The sequence below is a fragment of the Brachionichthys hirsutus genome, chromosome 15 (genome assembly GCF_040956055.1).
Source record: "Brachionichthys hirsutus isolate HB-005 chromosome 15, CSIRO-AGI_Bhir_v1, whole genome shotgun sequence".
NCBI lineage: Eukaryota > Metazoa > Chordata > Actinopteri > Lophiiformes > Brachionichthyidae > Brachionichthys > Brachionichthys hirsutus.
The window spans coordinates 6,169,464-6,189,226 of NC_090911.1; the positions used below are offsets into that span (position 1 = coordinate 6,169,464).

General features: G+C 40.8%; 1 protein-coding gene across 1 annotated transcript; it reads left to right on the forward strand.

The window, feature by feature from the left end:
• Positions 1–4,932: 4,932 nt before the first annotated feature.
• Positions 4,933–16,691, forward strand: dtna (dystrobrevin, alpha). The gene is made up of 19 exons (XM_068749018.1): positions 4,933–4,999; positions 5,828–6,041; positions 6,321–6,406; positions 6,901–7,055; positions 7,144–7,249; positions 7,710–7,876; positions 8,000–8,124; positions 9,436–9,519; positions 11,325–11,420; positions 12,573–12,651; positions 12,868–12,962; positions 13,121–13,234; positions 13,444–13,540; positions 14,473–14,632; positions 14,709–14,798; positions 14,880–14,979; positions 15,186–15,300; positions 15,393–15,431; positions 15,519–16,691. Exons 1-18 carry the CDS (start codon positions 4,933–4,935, stop codon positions 15,408–15,410), a joined length of 1,968 nt encoding a protein of 655 aa, XP_068605119.1. The 3' UTR covers positions 15,411–15,431; positions 15,519–16,691.
• Positions 16,692–19,763: the final 3,072 nt, after the last annotated feature.

A 19,763-nucleotide genomic window follows, 5' to 3' on the forward strand; every position in this document is an offset into this window, starting at 1 on the left:
GTGATGCAATTGCATCTACAAATGTATTGCCATCATTTTGAGCTTACCCGAGAATTGATTGCAAAAGGTTTCGCTGGCTAATAAGTTCAGATAATGACCAGCTCATGAGGAAAATCATATTCGATTACACAGCCTATGAATTACATTTTAGTTCCTATGCGTCTCTTCATATATAAACACAACATATAAATCGCTACACGAATGTAGGCAAGCGTTTTCAAATCCAAATGCTTCAACGACCATAATTAGGAGGTAATAGTTAATTAATAACAGTAAAGGATGTCACAACATGTGGGGGGGGGTCCACCCCTCCCTGTTAGAAAAAAGACTGGCTACTAGAATTAAAAGAAGACATTAAGACTTCTTGCTGATCTTAATGTTCACAGCAGTTTCCTGAAAGGCTATTACTATAGATGACGTCATCTTCCTAAAGCACCAAAATAAATAAATAAATAAATTCGAAAAAAATCGCATCTTTTAAAATCTCCCCCCCCCCCCCCCCCCTTTTATTTTTATTTTTATTTTTATAAAAGTTTCCTATTTTGATATGGAGCTTGAACATTTTTGGCAGAAAGAGCTGCACCTTGGCGCAAAAGAAAGATTCCGCATTACGTCATTGCGAAGGCCACGCAGAGGACGCAAATGCTGCCCGTGGACCGCTCGACTTGCTGCACGAACATTTCCACGACAGCACCAGCGCGAAAGGAGAAGCGGGCACAGCAGCGATGCAGCGATGCAGCGATAAACGCTGATCGCACCGGCGGGACTCGACCTGCCGTCGGATTCCTGGGTAGAAACCAGTGACGCTGCCCGACATGCCCTCGCGTTAGACGCTGGTAAGTCCCGCTGCAGCTGCTGGAGGCTGCCAGGCAGCGGAGGAGCGACTTTAACCTGCTGCGCTTCGTTACTCCGGGTAGAATGAGGTCGCCGATCAAGTTACAGCGATCGAAAAACGTGAATGTGTGAAGATAAAATAAAATAAAATAAAAAAAATACAAGTGCAGGCATGTTTTGCTGTAACAATGAGACCTGTCTATCGTGCGCACAGGTGTCTGTGCGTGACAGGTGATGCCTGAGCTCAGCGCTGCCTGTTGCCTTTTTGTTTTACCTTCGGCTGGCATTGCTGTTTCTTGTTTGCACCTCTTTCTCCATTGCTTGTTATTTCAACACAAACTGATTCTGTGAACACATTTTTTTTTCTTAATTGTTTCCTGAGTGTGAAACGTGCAGCACAATCTGTCCCGCTTAGCCTGTCTATTAGATGCGTAAAAACATGTGAATCTCATCATTCGCTGGAGCAGCCAGTCACCGGCCACTCACTGACTCACCGTGGAAAATAGCACGGAATAAATGTTGACGTGTTTATGTTATTTTCAATTTAGGTTGGATTTTTGTTTGTGCGCAACGTAGATTTTCGCTGGCGAAGAGCGTATCAGCTGTGCGTAATTACGCAGAAGCAACTACACATTAAAGGTGAAAAACTGGGGCTATAATCCTTGTGAAAATATTTATTTCCACATTTATTATCATTATCTTTATATGAAGTAAAAAAAAAATCATAACCTGCAATGTTATTGATAAGACTGATTGATAATTAATACTCTTATGGCTTGCTAGCAGCCTTTTGTTGATAATCAACATTAGCTGGGGATCATTCCTAGCCTCAAACAGAGCTAACATGAATTAATTTTAGTTGTAGTAGGAAAAGCTTTAGTTTTAATCATTCTTAGCAATGGGCTGGTCCAATAAATTACCAAGTGACTGGGCCATGAATTCATATAAGCTGCTGGGCATTTCACATTTATCAGACCAGCAAATACACACTAGCCAGATTCTTCACTGGATTACAGCAGATCAACGCCAGAACGTGGGTCCTGCAACATCCCTCGCTCCAGCATACCATAAATGTTTAGGTGTGCTTTGTTTAAAAGTTCACACGGTTTGGCCTTTTTTTGCTACTGAAACCCTGGTGATCATCGTGCAGCGGACAGACATCACTGGAACAGGAAGATAAACACACACACACATACACACACCTACATAGCAAACACTCAGCACAGTGTCTTTATGGCTGCGTTGAATGCTAACTGATTAGCCTAAAGTCAGTACTGCAAGCGTTTTCGTTCTGGTCAGGGGATGGGATTGGGATGCCGGCGTAGTTTCTCGTCTCCTGATGTAAAAATAACTCTGGCCAATCGGTGGTAACAGCTGCGATGAACTGCACTGACTGAGCTGGCTCCTCTTTAACTCGTATTGGTGTACAGTACTTGTGTTTGGAAATGTTGCACGACCATCTGTCCGGTGGAACATAAATTAGCAGCATATTCTATTAAAAAGTCTTATAATATAAATGACTAATCGGACATTTTTTGTTGTTGGCCTGATATGCACTTCGGTATCCAGCCAATTGGAGTCTGTGTAACATTAAACGTTTGAGTCATGACTGGAGACCCTTGGTTTGTTTTTACCAGTGCTTCAATCCTGTGAATTCCTCCTGTAATTTGAATGGTGCGCGATGATTTGTTCTTTTTAAAGGGCAGTTATTTTTCCAACGCTGCCACTGCGGCGGTACCACGGCGGAAGAGTAATGTTTGCTGGGGCACATGCCAGGATTGGAGGTTTGTGATCCGCAACTAGAGAGCCAGTAAATCTGCGCAAGAATGTGGAGCCTTCTCGTTTGCCGTTAAAGATAGAGGCAAGCGCGCGCACAGAATCCCTTCCTGACAGTTTGTAATTTCAGATACCGGTATCTTGAATTGGTCTTTTTTTCAATTCGGGCTGCATTTCTTATATGTTTTCATGCGAGACAGGCGATGTGTGTGATGTCGACTTGGTTTGTAATGACTTGACTCAGGCGAGGGAGGGGGGGGGGGGGGAGGAGCACCGCCATGGTGCTCTATGAAAGGTATGTGGATCTACTTGTTCCCTTCACCCTTGTACGGTTTCTGTCGGCTGTGTTACGTCTGCGTTGTAAGAGCTCAGGGTCGCGTTGCTGCCACGGTGGATGCGCTTTCTGATGACGTGGATAAAATGGCATATCAGAGACTTCATCGGGATGGCATTGGACTACTTGCTGCCTGTAGTGGCCCAACTAACATGTGTTGTTATTATTATGTTATTACACAGCTTTTCTGTTTTGTTGATATGCCATTAGTATTTACCTATTCATAATGTTATCGGCGTTTGCCCAAATTGCACCTGATTCAGCAATTTCTGGTAAAATTGTCATTTTAATCTTAAAATCCCTTTTTAATCTAGGCTTCAAAGATTCCTGGCGCTCCATCGACTTGCCTGGCATTAGAGGAAGAGCACAGGAAGGTGCCCAGGATGCCTACGCTGTTGTTTGCTTTTTAACACTCTGTGATTTCTAATTTCCACAGCGTAGGTCACTGCGGCATAATATTGGTTTCTCCCAATTACTGTCAAAAGTAATTTGAAATTCCATGCCTGAATGACAGACTTGCAGGAAATAGTGTTTTCAGGCCACTCGCCCAGGAAGTGCTCAACTATTGTCCCACCAAGCGTTGCATCGTAAAAGAAATTCACTTTAGGAAATAATATCTTCAAACTTTGTTCCTCTGCATTGGAAAGATGGTACGGTGTGCGTGTCTGTGTGTAAGGGGGGTATGGGGGGTTGACTAGTGCTATGTTTTTACAAACAGAGCGGCTGGGATCCTTGCTGCCATGGCAACAAACCACATGACTCGGTGTATTAGATTGCCTTGAACCTAGTGCAGTGAGGCATGGTGGGAGCAAACTGCTCTGCCCCGTTCCAAAGTCTTGTCCTTGTCTTGTGAAAGTTTTATTATGTTGGCCACTATAGGCTCACATCCGACACACACATTAAATATAATTATATACTGTATATTTAAATATGTACCCATTTAATAATGTTTCTTCTATATTAGAAGTCGTCTTTCATTTAAAGTTTGAGGGGTTAGCCTCAGTCAAACCCGCACCCATCAAAAACAAACAATCAAACAAACACAATTGTTGTGTTACCTTCAGATGCCACTGTTAGGTTTGTTGCATATAGTTCTAATTCGTTTTACTCCAAGAGCTTAGGAGCATTTAGTGAGTCAATAGAGTTTAACGACCGTGTGAAAGCTGCGTCTTCATGGAGATTGAGCTGGTCTGTTCCCAAACTTAACCCTTTAGGCCTCTTGAAGGTTTGTGACACCAGGCGGCTACCTTCTTTTGTCTGTCTGGAAATCGAACCAAGCATTGGTCAATATGACATGATGAAAGCTACTCGAGAACGATAGGGGACAGAGAGGAAATGTTATTTAAATGATGCAATATAGTGCACTATTTATTGTTTTATCACAAGGTCTTGAATGTGCAATGCATGAATGTGCATGCGATGTTGAGTAAACCAAAGCCTGAAAAGCACATTAAACTCAATGCCCAACTCCAACCCAACTTATGTTGGGGTTAAGTATCTTGCTGAAGATTATCGGTATGTAGACGGGGGGGGGGGGGGGGGGGGACCACCGACCTTCCAATAATTGGAAGACGCTCCCACACCTAAGCCATTTATTCCATTCGTTCAGCATGAACATTGGTTCATTGGAACATTTTAATTTGTCTGAAAGTTCAAAATAGCTGGAAAGATTCCATATCTACAACACTGCTTACATGCATACACACATGCATGCATTCATAAGCTGGACTTCACAATGATCATACATTCCTGTGGTTTGTCTACTCCTGGCGAGTGTTGTATAGATTCTGTATAGATTCTTCATACACAGTCGCTTCATAATTGCTTTGTGATTTTTCTGAAAATGCAATTCAGTTTGGCGCTTAAATACAGGATGAAGCTGCAGCAACATAAATATTCATATTCTGAACAATGTCTTAGCTGAGCCTGTTGCTGTTACAGGCAGCAGTACACGGGCAGTGACATCACTTTCTCTCCTCTTCATCAGAATGATTGAAGACTACGGTCGGAGTGGCGACAACATGGCAGATCGAAGGCAACTGTTTGTGGAGATGAGTAAGTGATACAGCGCCTGATCTATGTCAGACTGTTCTTCTCGATGGCAAGAAAATTTGAGTAATTTCCCTCTTAAATCTCATTTCAAGCAAATATCACGGAGATTAAATCTTGCCACTGTCACCGACATTCCAAATACTGATGGAGATGAGAGGGCTGTGACCTCATGCTCTCCAACGTCTGACAGTACAATGATACATCTCTACAGAGACCCAAAGTGTATTTTAAAATATACTTTTCAGAAATTACCTCATTTTGAAATAACTATTTTATTTAGCACTAAGCCTAAATCTGTATTGCAATTTCATACTACATACAAAAACTGTGTGTACCAACATGCATCAAAGTCTTTGTGCATGAAATGGCACAAATTGGAAATAGCTCAGTATGAAAGAACTGGTCCAAAAATAAATTACCCACAATCAGACCTCTTACTGTGAAGAGAAGTATTTCATTAAATATACATACATTTATTTGCAGTATTTATAATAATATTGTGTATGAATTTGTTTTGTATATTTTGTCTCTATTTATTCTATGGATTTCTTATTTCATTGTGTCATTTGTTTATCTAATTTTGACGATCTTGGGCCTCTGGCTCCAAACTTCCACATCATCCGTGGCATTTCTCTCATTAACTCATGAGAAATTCTATCTCAGGGGCTCAGGATTTGGACTCGATACGATTATCAACATACAGAACAGCCTGCAAACTCAGATTTGTGCAGAAGAAATGCAATTGTGAGTATGACGCACAGCACATTGAAATATGCCACTGCAGTTATAACCCCTCCCCATCAAGATATTCCTCCTCGATTTGCTCTCCAGTACATTTGGTCGACATTTGGAACGTCATCGAGGCTTTCCGCGAGAACGCCATCAATAGCATGGACCTCAGCGCCGACCTCTCTGTGGCTCGACTCGAAATGGTGCTGTCCACCATTGTTTACCAGTTGAACAAGCGCATGCCCACCACCCACCAGATCAACGTGGATCAGTCCATTAGCCTGCTGCTCAACTTCCTGCTGGCAGCCTATGACCCGTGAGTATGGAGTCTCTTGACTGGCAGCGGCTGGTTGTGTGTTTTCACGTCTTGAGGTATTGGCATGAGTTAATGTAGTGTGAAATATAACAGCTTATTTACCGTCATACTGTCACAATAGGTACAGTAGATCTAAAAAAATGCAAAAAGATGAGCAAAGCATGTTTACGATGATGGTCACTGTAATTCTGTACGTTTGCTTTTCTGTAACAATTGATCATTATTTCATGGTGTTTTTAGAATCTGTAACCGCAATGTAAACTCTGTCCCTCCTTTTAGGGAGGGCCATGGCAAGCTGTCTGTCTTTGTTGTGAAGATGGCCCTAGCGAGCATATGTGGAGGGAAAATTCTGGATAAATTGAGATGTAAGCAAGAGAGCAAATCTTAATTTACCTTTAATTATGAAAAATGATGCTCGAAACGCCCACATTAGCTTAGCTTTAATAAATAAACCGATTGTTCTCACCGTTTCCAGATTAAATAATGTATAGCTGTTGTATTCGTAATGCAAAGTTCTTACTGTGTTATTTCTCTGTTTGGCCTTCACTTATAGTACACAAAAGAAGCAATGTCCAGCACTTCATATAGTGGGCGGAGTCATTATATTTATTATGTGAAGGATAGCGTTTATTACATCATCTGCAGAAATCTGTGTGAACAGCTTCAGTGGCTTGTGAAAACAAAATCAAAGGAGGGGCTGTATTGCTGTGTTTTACAACAATTGACTTGAATAACTGCATTTAATGTTTGTTTTCACACAATAAGTGGGATAATTGTATTGTGTTACGCTATAATTAGCTGATTGTGGTGGCGACTGAGAATTATTTATTTGTTTAATGTCTCCCTGCACTGTTGCCAGATATTTTTTCGCAGATCTCGGATTCTACTGGAATAATGGCGCGCCCACAGTTTGACCAGTTTCTGAGGGAGGTTCTGAAATTGCCCATGGCAGTTTTTGAGGGACCTTCATTTGGTTACACTGAACAAGCAGCAAGAACCTGTTTTGCACAGCAGGTGAGAAACTACTAGAATAATGTAAGTGAACCAGTGACGTTTTTTATTTAATGCAGTGAAGCATTTTCCTCTTCTCTGCACCCCACAGAAAGGCGTCTCCCTCAATACCTTCCTGGATACGCTGATGTCAGACCCGCCCCCTCAGTGTCTGGTGTGGTTGCTGCTCATGCATCGGCTCGCCAATGTAGAGAACGGTAAGACGTCACACAGAATATTCACAAGCGCAAGAGCCGGCGGGGTCGGGAAAATTAAAGTTCAGCCTTGCATCGTTATCTTTAGCCGGCACACACGAATCAAGCGTCGACAGGGAAACGCACACAAGATAATAAGATGACCTAAAGAGGCCTCACTCCCCAAATGTAACTGTGTGTCCGGCTAATGCGTATGTGTGACGCACTCGTCCTCACCAGTAACCTCCATGTCTGCGGGGGACGCACTGACGCGCGTTCACGCTCGCGTGCACCATGCCGCAGTCATACTGACGCGTGTCGCTGAGATACGATGAAGGTTGTCGTCTGAGCAGACTCGATAGCAGGAGATAAATGAATCCTTCGCTTGTTGCAAATGTGTGAAGCCATTGCCTTTGCTACCGCAGCCGTTCTACCCATCTGCATGCATGCATGCACGTGTCGAACCCCTCCTCTCCTCCTGCAGTGTTTCACCCCGTCGAGTGCTCCTACTGCCATACTGACAGTATGATGGGCTTCCGCTACCGCTGCCAGCAATGTCATAATTACCAGCTCTGTCAGGACTGCTTCTGGAGGGGGCATGCCAGTGGTTCCCATAGCAACCAGCATCAAATGAAGGAGTATACGTCATGGGTAAGGAGAGGAGAGGGAGGTGTGTCTGCACTGAACCAGACGTTTTTAAAGGTGTTGAATGTGTTTTTTCTGATGATGCCGTGTGTTTCGGTGACATCAGACTCAGCCCCTGTGTCTCTGTAGAAATCCCCTGCGAAGAAGTTATCCCATGCCCTCAGTAAGTCACTGAGCTGCGCATCCAGCAGAGAGCCTCTTCGTCCTATGCTTCCTGAAATGCCAGAGAAAACGCTCAACTTAGCTCACATAGTGTAAGTTCCTCCTCCAGCTTTGTTTCCTCCTTTGCAATGCTGTAACTGAAGGCTCTAGTTCAGTCACGATTTTCTTGATGCTGCCTCCGAGTCTGAGGTGATCCCAGTCGATCTCATGGGTCAACTAATCGATGAGGATTAATTATAGCCCTGGGGATGCCTGTAATCTCTAACGCGGCTGCCATGTCTTCCTCCACTTCACGGGTGGGTTGTGTGGATTTCTGAGTGATGAAACCGCCTATGTAAGCAAATATGGCATCTTGCACTGCACACGGACAGACTGAGACCCCCCCCCCCTCAAAGACTGAAAGCCATAGAAGGTCTTTACTTCCTGTGGCAATAAAAATAGACAATGCATCATTGTGAACCTTCAATTGTTTCTATTATATTTCTATCACTACACGATGGGCAGATACTTAATTTCTTCTTTCTAACTTTGTTGAGTTTTGCACCGTTGCAAATAAAACATCCAATAAATGTATTCTGATTCTGATTTGTAGCGCTCTAGTGCTGTTCATTAACGACCCCCCCCCCCCCCCCCCCCACCACCATACTTTAGTACCGGTATTTAAATCTTCAAAATGAAGGCACATTTGGATTTGTTTTCATGTATTGTTGCAATATTTTATAATCCCCTAACCCAGAATTGCAAACAGTTTTCTTGAGCTAAATATTATTTAAAAAATGTACATATACTGGGTTTTTGTAGAAATGGTATACGTACCTGCGACCAGATCAGCAGCTGCAGAAAATGGATGGATGGATGAGATTATCTGATGGTGCATATTGTGTTTCATTTAAACATAAAAATCCTTTTTTTTCCCCCAAAAGGATGCTTCTTTTTGAATATAAAAATAACTGCAGTATGTTTAAGATATTTTAGTTCCGTACTGCAGTTGTTACTGATACAAAGATAACTGCTATAATTTCCTATCAGACGGGGGGGGTTATATTTATATTTAGTCTGGTTTCTGCTGGTTGTAATACATTATTTCCATTTCTTTTTTTGTTCTGTACTTTCCTCAGAGATACATGGTGAGTTTGCATTGATTATCTAAGATCCCAAACGTGTTTTTGCACAGTAATTCAAACTCCCATCCATGCTATACTGACACTCTCTAGCATCAATTTCCTTCTATGTGTTTGCTGTGGTTATTGATTACTTCCTCCCCTCATTGCATGTTTTCCATTGTGCATTGCACCTTTCATTGTCAATCGCATCTGACTTGCACATGTTGATATATGCACACATGATTATCCACCTTAAAGGGAATTATTAACAATACCAACTCTTTCCTGCTTCCCGTCCAGGCCGCCGAGACCCGTGAACATCACCACTGACTACTCCCTCTCCCACTCCATGCCGACATCAGGGAACCCTTACTCCACCAAAAAGTGAGTGCAGCAGCCAATCAATGGGTGTCCTAGAATTTCCAGCAGATCCTTTCAGGTTTCTACGCTACCTGAAGACCTTGTGCTATAAACTCTGTCTTTGCTTTCTTTTATTTCCTAAAGCGTACGCATAAACGTTCAGTCGTGTATCGCTGCGTTCGTTTTTTCTTTTCGTTGTGCTCTCTTGTGCTGAATGTAAATGGCTTGCCTTGCAGCAAGAATAATGATGCTGGGCAAGGAAAGCACTTGACTGGGGCTGCTCTCTACCTGTTGAAAGGAAGAGGGTAAGTGACACAGGTGTGCCAATGAGAATGACTCTGCAGCTCCGACGCATGCGTGATCTAATATAGATAATAATCGCGGGGCATAAACTAGCGTGCTTATCGTCCTAAGGAAACCATTAGTGGATCCGTTTTCTTATAGAGGAGTTTTATATTGTCGTAGTCAAGGGGCTATTTGAAAGATGCCAGATGAAGCATGCATCATAAAGATCATTGGCAATTATTTTGAATCGTCTATTAAAATCTTTTCATTCACATGGAAATGGGGAATATTAAGCTTCTAACGTTGGCAGCCGAGCGATGCCCGCCGCATCATCGATGTGGAAGCTGTAGCCGTTAAGTAGTACACATTCCCAGGCTCATTGTTCATGATGTGTGTGAACAGGTTTAGGTAAAATGGGACTGACTTGTTTCTTTCCTCTTTGCTTTTAATGCTGTATTTTCTTAGGATGAGCATACTGTATCAGAGATACTGGTTTCTTTAGTAAAGGGCTGCTGCGCTCCGGTGCGCCTGCACCTTATGAAGGCAGCGTTTCTATAGGGAACACTACTCCCTTTCATTAATCAGGTTGATGGAAACATAGACAGCAGTGAAGAGTGACTGGAGCGCATATAAGAGGATCTGGCATTGCTATTTCTGCTTTCAGAAGCTGAGACACCACGTAGTATGGATATTTTAGGTGGTGTGCCCTCTGGAGGTTGAACTAGCTTTTGAACAGTACCATTTTTTGTTCCTTGGCTTTTAACCCAGTTTGTGTTTTGTACATGCGTTCTGGTGGTCTTATTCCTCTTTAGTGAAAGCTTCCTGTCTGTGTGAATGCAATACCTGCTAAACCTTGAGCATTTACTGACACGTGTGATCATTCAGAGTAAGTAAATAATCATTGTGATTTTATTTTATTGTGATTTGGCAAGTTAATTGAAGTGAGCTGAAATAGCTAAAACAACTGAATCTGCAACGCTTGTGGTAACAACATCTATTTGTTTAAATTGATTTAGATGACCTACTGCTAAATGCCTAATTAAACACTTTCAAACTAAAAAAAAATACAGTTTGACCTTACGTTGGAATCAAGACTAATTATTATTAATATTATTCTATTTGTTTTCTGGAAGGATTAACCACAGGATTTTATTTCTTTTTTTGTTGCTGCTGTTTTGAGACATTTTACATTCACAACTAAACACTATCTTGGGGGCAGATTGTTTCACTCAAATATAGTAACCTTCTATAGTTTAAATAATAGAGCAGAGAGAGATTGATGCTCATAGAATGTAAACAGTGCATGCATTTTCTAGATTTTGCCGTGCTCCTATTCTTCATGAGCCTTTATCGCTGTTGTTCCGCCACAAACACACCGTGGCCTCGTTTCCCTCTAGTCACAACACGACTGGTTGTTTTCCAGCCTCTTCTCCTGCTTCACCTCCTTTCGGTGCTATCTCCCCCCCTCCCCCACACCCCTTCCCCGTCTATTGTCACCTGTGCAATGTGATGTTTGACGTGTTTCGAACCCTGCACTGTTCCAGGTGGAACTACAACCTCGATGTTGCTGACAGACTTGCTGATGAGCATGCTCTGATTGGCCTCTATGTGAATCTGCTCAAAAACAACCCAAGAACATGGTTAGTCGGTGTGGACTGTTCTCACCAAGCAGAGGAAGCCTTTTGCTCTGCTGCCACTCTGTAACCCTTCTAACATAACCTTATTCATAGTCTGTTACATCCCCAAAACTGCATGCTGTCAGCCTCAAATGTATTTTTATTCAGCTAAAACACTTCCAGTTCAATTTGAAAAGATTACAACTACTTTTTGCTCAATACAATAAATTTGGTGATTCTCCTGGGCTGTGAGTTTGACATGTGGTTTATCCAATCAGAAATGGTTTTAAGAGTTCATTTCTGCAAAGAGAATGGAAAGGCCGTGGGCCTTCACACAATTTTGTTATGTTAGCATAATGACAATAAAGAACCTTGAATCTTGAAAGAGAATAGATTCTATCTTGGGGGAAGCTACAGTTTTCATATTGGGGTCCTTAAAAGACCTTGCAACTATGCACATACTACATTAAAGATCACTTCAATGTATTGTTTGCATAATTAAAGTAATTTTAACATTGTATGACTCCAATTGTTTTGGATGGTAGTTTAGGAATCAGTGGCAATACTTTCAATGCTTTCAGCCTCCGTCCTTAACTGGGACTCTCCTCATTTGCCCAAGATGAGCGGATTGTCTGGTGCGTTTGGTCAAATACCAAAATGAAACTAGTGCGCACACTGACTGGCCTTTCTCTCATCACTGAGGATATTACACATTCTCACCTCATCCCGTGGGAATAGACTTGCATTGACATGCTTGTGTGTGTGTGTGTGTGTTGTAGTGTTGGATTTGCTGCCATCTATCATCTATTATATTAACAGCTTTGACAACCTCCACACATCTTCACATTTCTCTACACATTTCAGTGCATTTGAGTGGTTTCATATATCAGGTGGGCTTTTTTTCTTCTTCAGTGATCAGACTGTTTAAGTATCGTTCTGATCTTTTTAAATAGCAAATGATTTCTCCACCTCCATTTTGACACAATAACCCAAAAACATTTCTGCTTTTGTGGTTTCATGTAAGTAGCTTAGCATGATTGCTGAGACCTCTGTTGTAAAACTCATGAAGCTTTCCTTGAGATGATTAATCTAACTCTTGAACAAGCTATATATTTGCAGCATATGGTGCAGCTGTGTGCTAACTGTGAATCCCATCTCTATTTTCCTCTTCATCAGTTTGCTGGAGAGCAGCAACCATCAAGATGAGGAGCACAGTCTAATCGCCCGCTATGCTGCTAGACTGGCTGCCGATGCTGCGGTGAGACGCTTTATTGAACACGTTATCTTTCATTTGTGTCCAGTGCTAAAACTCTACTATATTAATGAGAAGCAGGCACCTCGTTCTATCTTCTCTTTCTACCCTATCATTTCTATGTCTGTCAATGCTCTCAGCAGGTATTGATTGATGCCCCCCCCCCCCCATGATTCAGTGGTAAATCCACTGATGTTTGTTGCTTGGTTTTACTCATAGGCTCAACAGCAGAGGCTTCCCACAGACCTGCCCTGCTACCTCGATGCCAACAAACAACAAAGGCAACTCATTGCTGAGCTCGAGAGCAAAAACAGGTTTGGGAAGACCGCTCCAATGGTGCTGCTCAAACTGTTCTATTTGCCTCTTCTTTCCATTCTAGAGCAAGACATTCAAACTGTATTTATTGTTGGACACCTATAACATATTTAACACATTTATATTTTACCCGGTCTTGCATTTCTGTCTGTTCCAGAGAAATCCTGCAGGAAATCCAGCGGCTGCGCCTTCAGCATGAGGAGGCCTCCCAGCCTCCACCTGACAAGGGTCTGCATAACCCCACCCTGCTGGCTGAGCTACGACTTCTCAGGTGACTGCTTCCACCCTACTCGGTGTCTTTTTGCAAAGGATCTTTTTGCTTTGGCTGACATGCTGTCATCGCTTGCTTTTCTTTTCTGTCCCTAGACAAATTACACAGCATATGCCAGCATCTATAGATGCTCAAGCACCCCCCCCCCCATATTGCTTTTGACACGCAGTTATGTATCATCACGTTGAACAACTTGTTTCCTCTGTTAGGCAACGCAAAGATGAGCTCGAACAAAGAATGTCTACTCTGCAGGAGAGTCGAAGGGAACTTATGGTGCAGCTGGAGCAATTAATGATGCTTCTCAAGGTACTATAGACAAACCCTTCATCTCGTTGACATCACAGCAATAAGACACACAATACAGATCATGTTTCTTCATGATTACTGAATGAACAAACAATATGTTTCCGGCCGTACCACATGAGGCTATTGTTACATTTGCTTCTTGGCAAGGAGAAAACTTTGTTGCATATTTATGGACGTCCTGCATGTACTAGAGCTTGTTTTTATTTATTCTTTGGCTGTTTTTTTGAGACAGATGGTAAGCAATATGTCCAGATGATGAATTTCCGTCGTGATACAAATTCTTCCCAGCTGTGGGTGATCATGCCAGCTAACGTAAAGCAAACGTGTGAGCAGCACGACCAGTAGAGGGCGGCTACCTTTAAGGGTGGAGCACTGCGGAGGCCTCGTTTGTGCCTGACTGTATAACTAAGGGACATTCTCAAACCTTGGATTTATTTAAGCTTCTGAGCTATTGATGAAAAATGTTATGTATTTATATATTATGTTTCATATTTTTGCATTAATATATAATCTCCATGCATGATGCTGTGATTTTGTAAATCATGCCACATATTCTACCGAGTAATTATGTCAAGATGAGGAATCATCCTGTCAGATCAGAAGCCCAAACAAAAAAAATAAAACATACAGAGGTAATATAGTTATAGTTATTTTAGCTAATGTTATTTTCATTTATTATGATGGAGTACAAGTTCAACAAAATCTCAAGAGCAGTGCATTTAGGCTTTAGTTGAAAAAAAAATTCAGCTATTTTGAGCGTGTTATTTGTGCTTTTCTCTGAGTATAGATGTAAAATTGGCCTTTCAAAAGTCTTCAGTTTAATTTGTTGAAACCTGCAGAAGCACTTTTCCCCTTTAGAACACGGTTTCTCACTTAGAAATGCCAACACAGTGGTGCTGATAACACTAAAATGTGGGCCGTATGTGCTGCAGACTCAGGGTTCCGGATCTCCACGCTCTTCCCCCAGCCACACCATCAACCGGTCGATTCCCACACCGATCCACTCGGACTCAGCTGGCACGACCCCGACTCACACACCTCAGGACTCCCTCATGGGCGTGGGAGGGGATGTTCAGGAGGCCTTTGCTCAGGGTAAGCATCTGGAAGACTAATGATGGCCAATGCGTGTGTGTAAAAAGTAATCACATTACTTATGCATGCTTCAAAGGTCCAAGGAGAAACTTGAGAAATGACCTACTCATAGCTGCTGACTCCATCACCAACACAATGTCCTCACTGGTTAAGGAGCTCAACTCGGGTACAACTAAATTAAGGAACACTTGATTTGCCCTCTGAATTTTCATTCCACAGCTGCTTTAAAATGATATTTTTCCCACAGAGGGTGGAAGTGAGACTGAGAGCACTGTGGATTCGGACTATGGGCGTGGCGACCTATTGGCCACGCACTCTTCAGATTCCTTTTTCACTTATAAACCAAGGTACGTTCAGGCTAACAGTGAAGGCTTTAGGTGGCTCATTAGTCATTTTTATGTTGCATCTCTACGGTCACAACTTGTTTAACCAGACTCCTCTTCCACGCGTTTCTCCCACTTTGGCACGTTTCGTTGCTCCCAGTTCAGATTTCCTGTCATTGTTTGCCACATTACCTTCAGTCGTCAGACTCATCTCAGATTATCTGTCACAGGAGAGCCAGCACTGCAGAAGACATCTTTGAAAACGATCTGGAGCAGCAACTGGAGAACGACCTCAACCTAGAGGAGCTGATGCAGCACAGGCAGGAACCAGAGAAAGCGTGCATGGTGAGACCGAGATGTACATTTTATTATATTAATCCTTGCCTGTAATTACTCCTACTTGGATGTGTTGCCATCGTTTTCTTATTGTGATCCAGGTGACGCTGCAGCAGTAACTGTATTAGTTCATGCCACTGGTGAGTACTGACATTGAAAAACACTGAGACTGACTGTGCTTGAAAGTCTCACGATTTCATCTATAATATTTTGTGTATTGTTAACAGGTCAGCAACGAGAGAAGCAACAACAGTAACACACACTGGAACAGATGACACTGGGCCGATGGTAGAGAGCACTGGCGACGTGACGGATTTAAGAACAGATGGCTGAATCCAACCATAGAACACATTTGTGTAAAGAGATATTTTTTAACCAACCACTTATTTAAGGTAATACTGTGAGCTGATGTAAATAGATTAATTAGTGATCTGTCTATTATACCACAGGTGCCATAAAAAAACATCACTTTGCGGAATTATTTGTCAATTTTTAGTCTTTTTACATATGAATGGTCAAACGAATGTACAACTACACTGTTAGTGAAGGATGAACTTTCAAATTCTCATTTCTGAAAACTAAGAGCAATGTTTAAGTGTTCATCTGCTTTAAAATACGAGATATGTTACAGATTATGAAATGTCTGATATTTTATAAATGTGCAACTTGTATCATTATTCCATCTATTTCCTACTGTTTTTTTTTTGTTTAATTTCTATTTTATTGCTTTTCAATTTGTTTATGAGGCAAGCCAATCCGATATTTGTCTTTTATGCGATACATCCATAGTAATATAAATGAACGCTGCCTTAACTGATTGGATGACCCCTGAAAGGAAAGCATTCAAACTGTCAATGCGGCATGTAGCTAACAATGAAACACATCCGTTGAGCAGCAGCGCTCATTGTCTTCACCGGACTTATGAAGCTGAGCTTATTACATATGATGCTGGGAAATTAGTTTATTTTCTGCAGATGGCTGCGAATATGTAGAATTTGCATGTGATTTATCAAAACATAATGTATAGATGGATTGGTTCTATTATGTGGAGTATTTTAAAATAGAAAAAAAAAAAAAGAATTTCAAAGCACTCAGATTCAAAAGTTTACATTGGTAAAGGGCATTGAAGAAACTGTGTTTACTATTAACAGTTTATGAGTTAAAGTCAACCATACATTTTTTTGCAATTGCTCAGTTTGTTAGCAAATGTGCACACATCTCTGTGTGACTTGCACACCATCATCATACACACTCTATGTACTTTCTGAGTGTCACTTTTTTGGAAAGTGGCAAACCGATCTAAAATCGTAAATGTGTGAAATATATCTAGTTTGATTTTTGAGTAAGTTCATAGCGGTGATTTTGCATGGTGGTGATGCATAATAAAGTGTTGACACAATATCACAATTTTTTGTTTGCCTGTGAACTCCTTTCTTCTTCCATCCCAGAACGGCACACTTCATTTGGCTTGGTTTGGCATTGCACATTTATTATCTGTCATAAATGCACTGTTGGCTGCCTTCAACCTATTGTTTGTAATGCATCACATAGACTCACTATCTGAGATAAGATAAAAGCCTCAATCAATATTATCAGTTTTTTGTATTAGTACCTGTAGTAGTAATTGTCTTCTACACAGGTACTGTAAAGAAAACTGATAATAGATGGGTCATCTATCAATGTTTTTGCGTAAGCGGCATTATCTGGAAAAGTGAATCTTCCCCCTATTGATCCTTTCATTCAGAAGAGAATCCTCTTGGATAGGAGGTGAAATTTCTAGCTTTTTTTTCTTTTTTCAATTCCGGTTGACTTAATTCAAAACATAGATCCTACAGATACTGTATCTTTCCCCTTGTTCCAAGCGCATTACTGCACCCTGGTGTCAGTACTGAAGTCATGCAGTTGTGTGTCAACGGGTGAACATCAAGTTATAAATGCAATATTTTCTCTCTGTAATTGACTCTGTTAAAGACAATGCTTCTTTTGGTCACTAAAAAGCAAAGTTTATAGTTAATATGTTGCTGTATTTCCCTCTTGTAATAATAGTGAGGATAAAAATATAGAGTATGAATTTGTGAAGTGGTTTAGTCTATGATAGTTTATAAAATGTCTAAATAAATAATAACAATTTAATACTTGTTCTACAAGTCCATTCAGATTTGCTTTGACAATTTTGCTGGATCACACCAAATGAGCAGGCTATTCAATTTGTTTAAAATTATTTTAAATGGTTCTGCTTATTAATATTTTTTGTTACATTTAATTACAGTAACTGTAGCATTACAACTCAAAACAACAGATGATGGTATGGTCTGATATCATGAACTAAGCCATAATTGCACATTATCGGATTTGATATTATTTTTTAAATGCTTCTCTATATATTTTTTAATATATATATATATTGTTTTTTAATGTTATACGTGTGATACTATTTAATTTTGGGGGCGCACGTTCCGTTGAATAAGTATATATTTATTTACGAGAATTTACTGCGTTTCTCTTGAGGGAAAGTGATGAGACAGAGACAGGAAGGAAAGCTGTCTAGTATTCTGAATATTTTGAACGCATCGAGACACGATTGGTCAAAATCCAGGAAGCGATCACTCGCAAGCCAATGAACTGCAAGACCGATTACAACCTGTCCAATCAGCTACGTTCACTCACCGCTTTGCTTTGGTGGGCGTTTTTGAGGGTGGGGTGACTCAGCCGGAACAGAAAATCTCAAAAACACATTATAACCTGCGGCTCGCAGTTCACTGGTGAGTTTATATGTGTTTCGCTGTCCAAATCTTTAAATATTATTTGAAAGCGTACAATATATGAAAGCTGTGGAGTTTTATTGTGTGTGTCCTTTGATACGGATCCGGTTCAGCCCGTTTGTGGGCTGTCACTGTATTGACGGAGTTTGGCAGCAGCGATATTAGCTTGTCATAACTTGGTCGTTAGCTTTAAAACACTGTTACTATCGTTACTGTAAGCGACGTCTGGCTTTGATAAGCACTCCTTTGTTGCTCTGTCATTGTCTAAATATATAACCGCTAGCTTACAAATGACTCATTTCGAATGCTTTTTTATTTTATTTTTAACACACAGTGTCCGTTTGAATGAATGGTTTGCCATGTTAGCCGTGTAGGGTGAGAAGTCCCCTTTGTTTACAAAGGGACGATCCTTTTCCTTTGCCACGAATATTCCATAACCTGAATGGTAAACCCAACGAACACGTGTTTCATATTCCCGATGAGGAAATGTGACTCCTTTGGTATTTTCACAATGTTTAAGGGCTCTTTGGGTGGAGCTGCCACCTCTCACACAGACGCTCTCCTCCATGCACGGGGAATGTTGAAGTGATATTATGAATGGAAATAGCAAGAGCAGGTCTGCCTTTCCTCCAAGGTGCCAGTGATTCAAGCAAGCAATAAGAGCATGGAGGCCAAGTAGAGTAGCTACTATATCCACATTGTCTTTCTTCCATGCAGTTGGTCTGGGTTATTATTACCTATTGTATTCAGTTCTGAATAAATACATTTCTTTTAAAACACAAAAGCACATCATTCATTCCCTGGAGAGGGCATAAATAATCCTAGCTTCTAATAATAATTCCTGCTTGCACCACCCTTGTGAATGGACATGTCTTTTCCTCTTTTCCTCTTTTTTTTCTTCCTGAAGTTTGACACCAGATACACTATATTGTACACTACACACTACTTGTATTCTACAGCCTATAATCATTTGATATATATATATATTAAAAGATTTAAGAGTAGATATTTAAGCTTTTCCACATTTGCTTTTTAAAAGAAACAGTGTGAGTAGTTTGAGCTGAAGGAATGTGGCTGATGATCCAAATTACGGCCACAACTTCACAGAGAAACACTTTGGAGTTTGGACCATATGTTTCTTTTTAAATTCTCTCGTCTAAATCCTACCTGAGATTAGGCAACTTAATCTATGAAGAATGCAAATCCTTTTGGAAGCTCGTACAACAAGCATTGATGGACAGTTTAATATTAAATATTCTACTTGTTCAATCCTAAATGTTTTCCTGATACTTTGAAATGGTTCTTTTTCCACGTTTTGATTCGACACATTTAATTGATTGTTTGACTTGTTACTCTTTAAATTAAATGACAAATGGTCAGTCACAACTCATTATTGTAGCCCTAAAATGATCGTGACATAGTTTAATCAGAATGATGTCATAAATTAATCAATTACTTTATGTGGCTGTTAATGAAAACATTTTAAAACATCTATCACACCATTTGTTGGCCTTATTTCCCCTTATTGCATCGATTAGCATTAGGATGCTTCTTTTATTTGCTCCTTCCTTCAATCACGTTTATATTACTTTTATATACTTTTATATACTTTTATATACTTTTATATGCATGAATATCGCCTCTGAGCATTTGATTACGACTTCCAGTTGATCATCATCATTTTGCGGACTGAAATATCAGGAACATCAG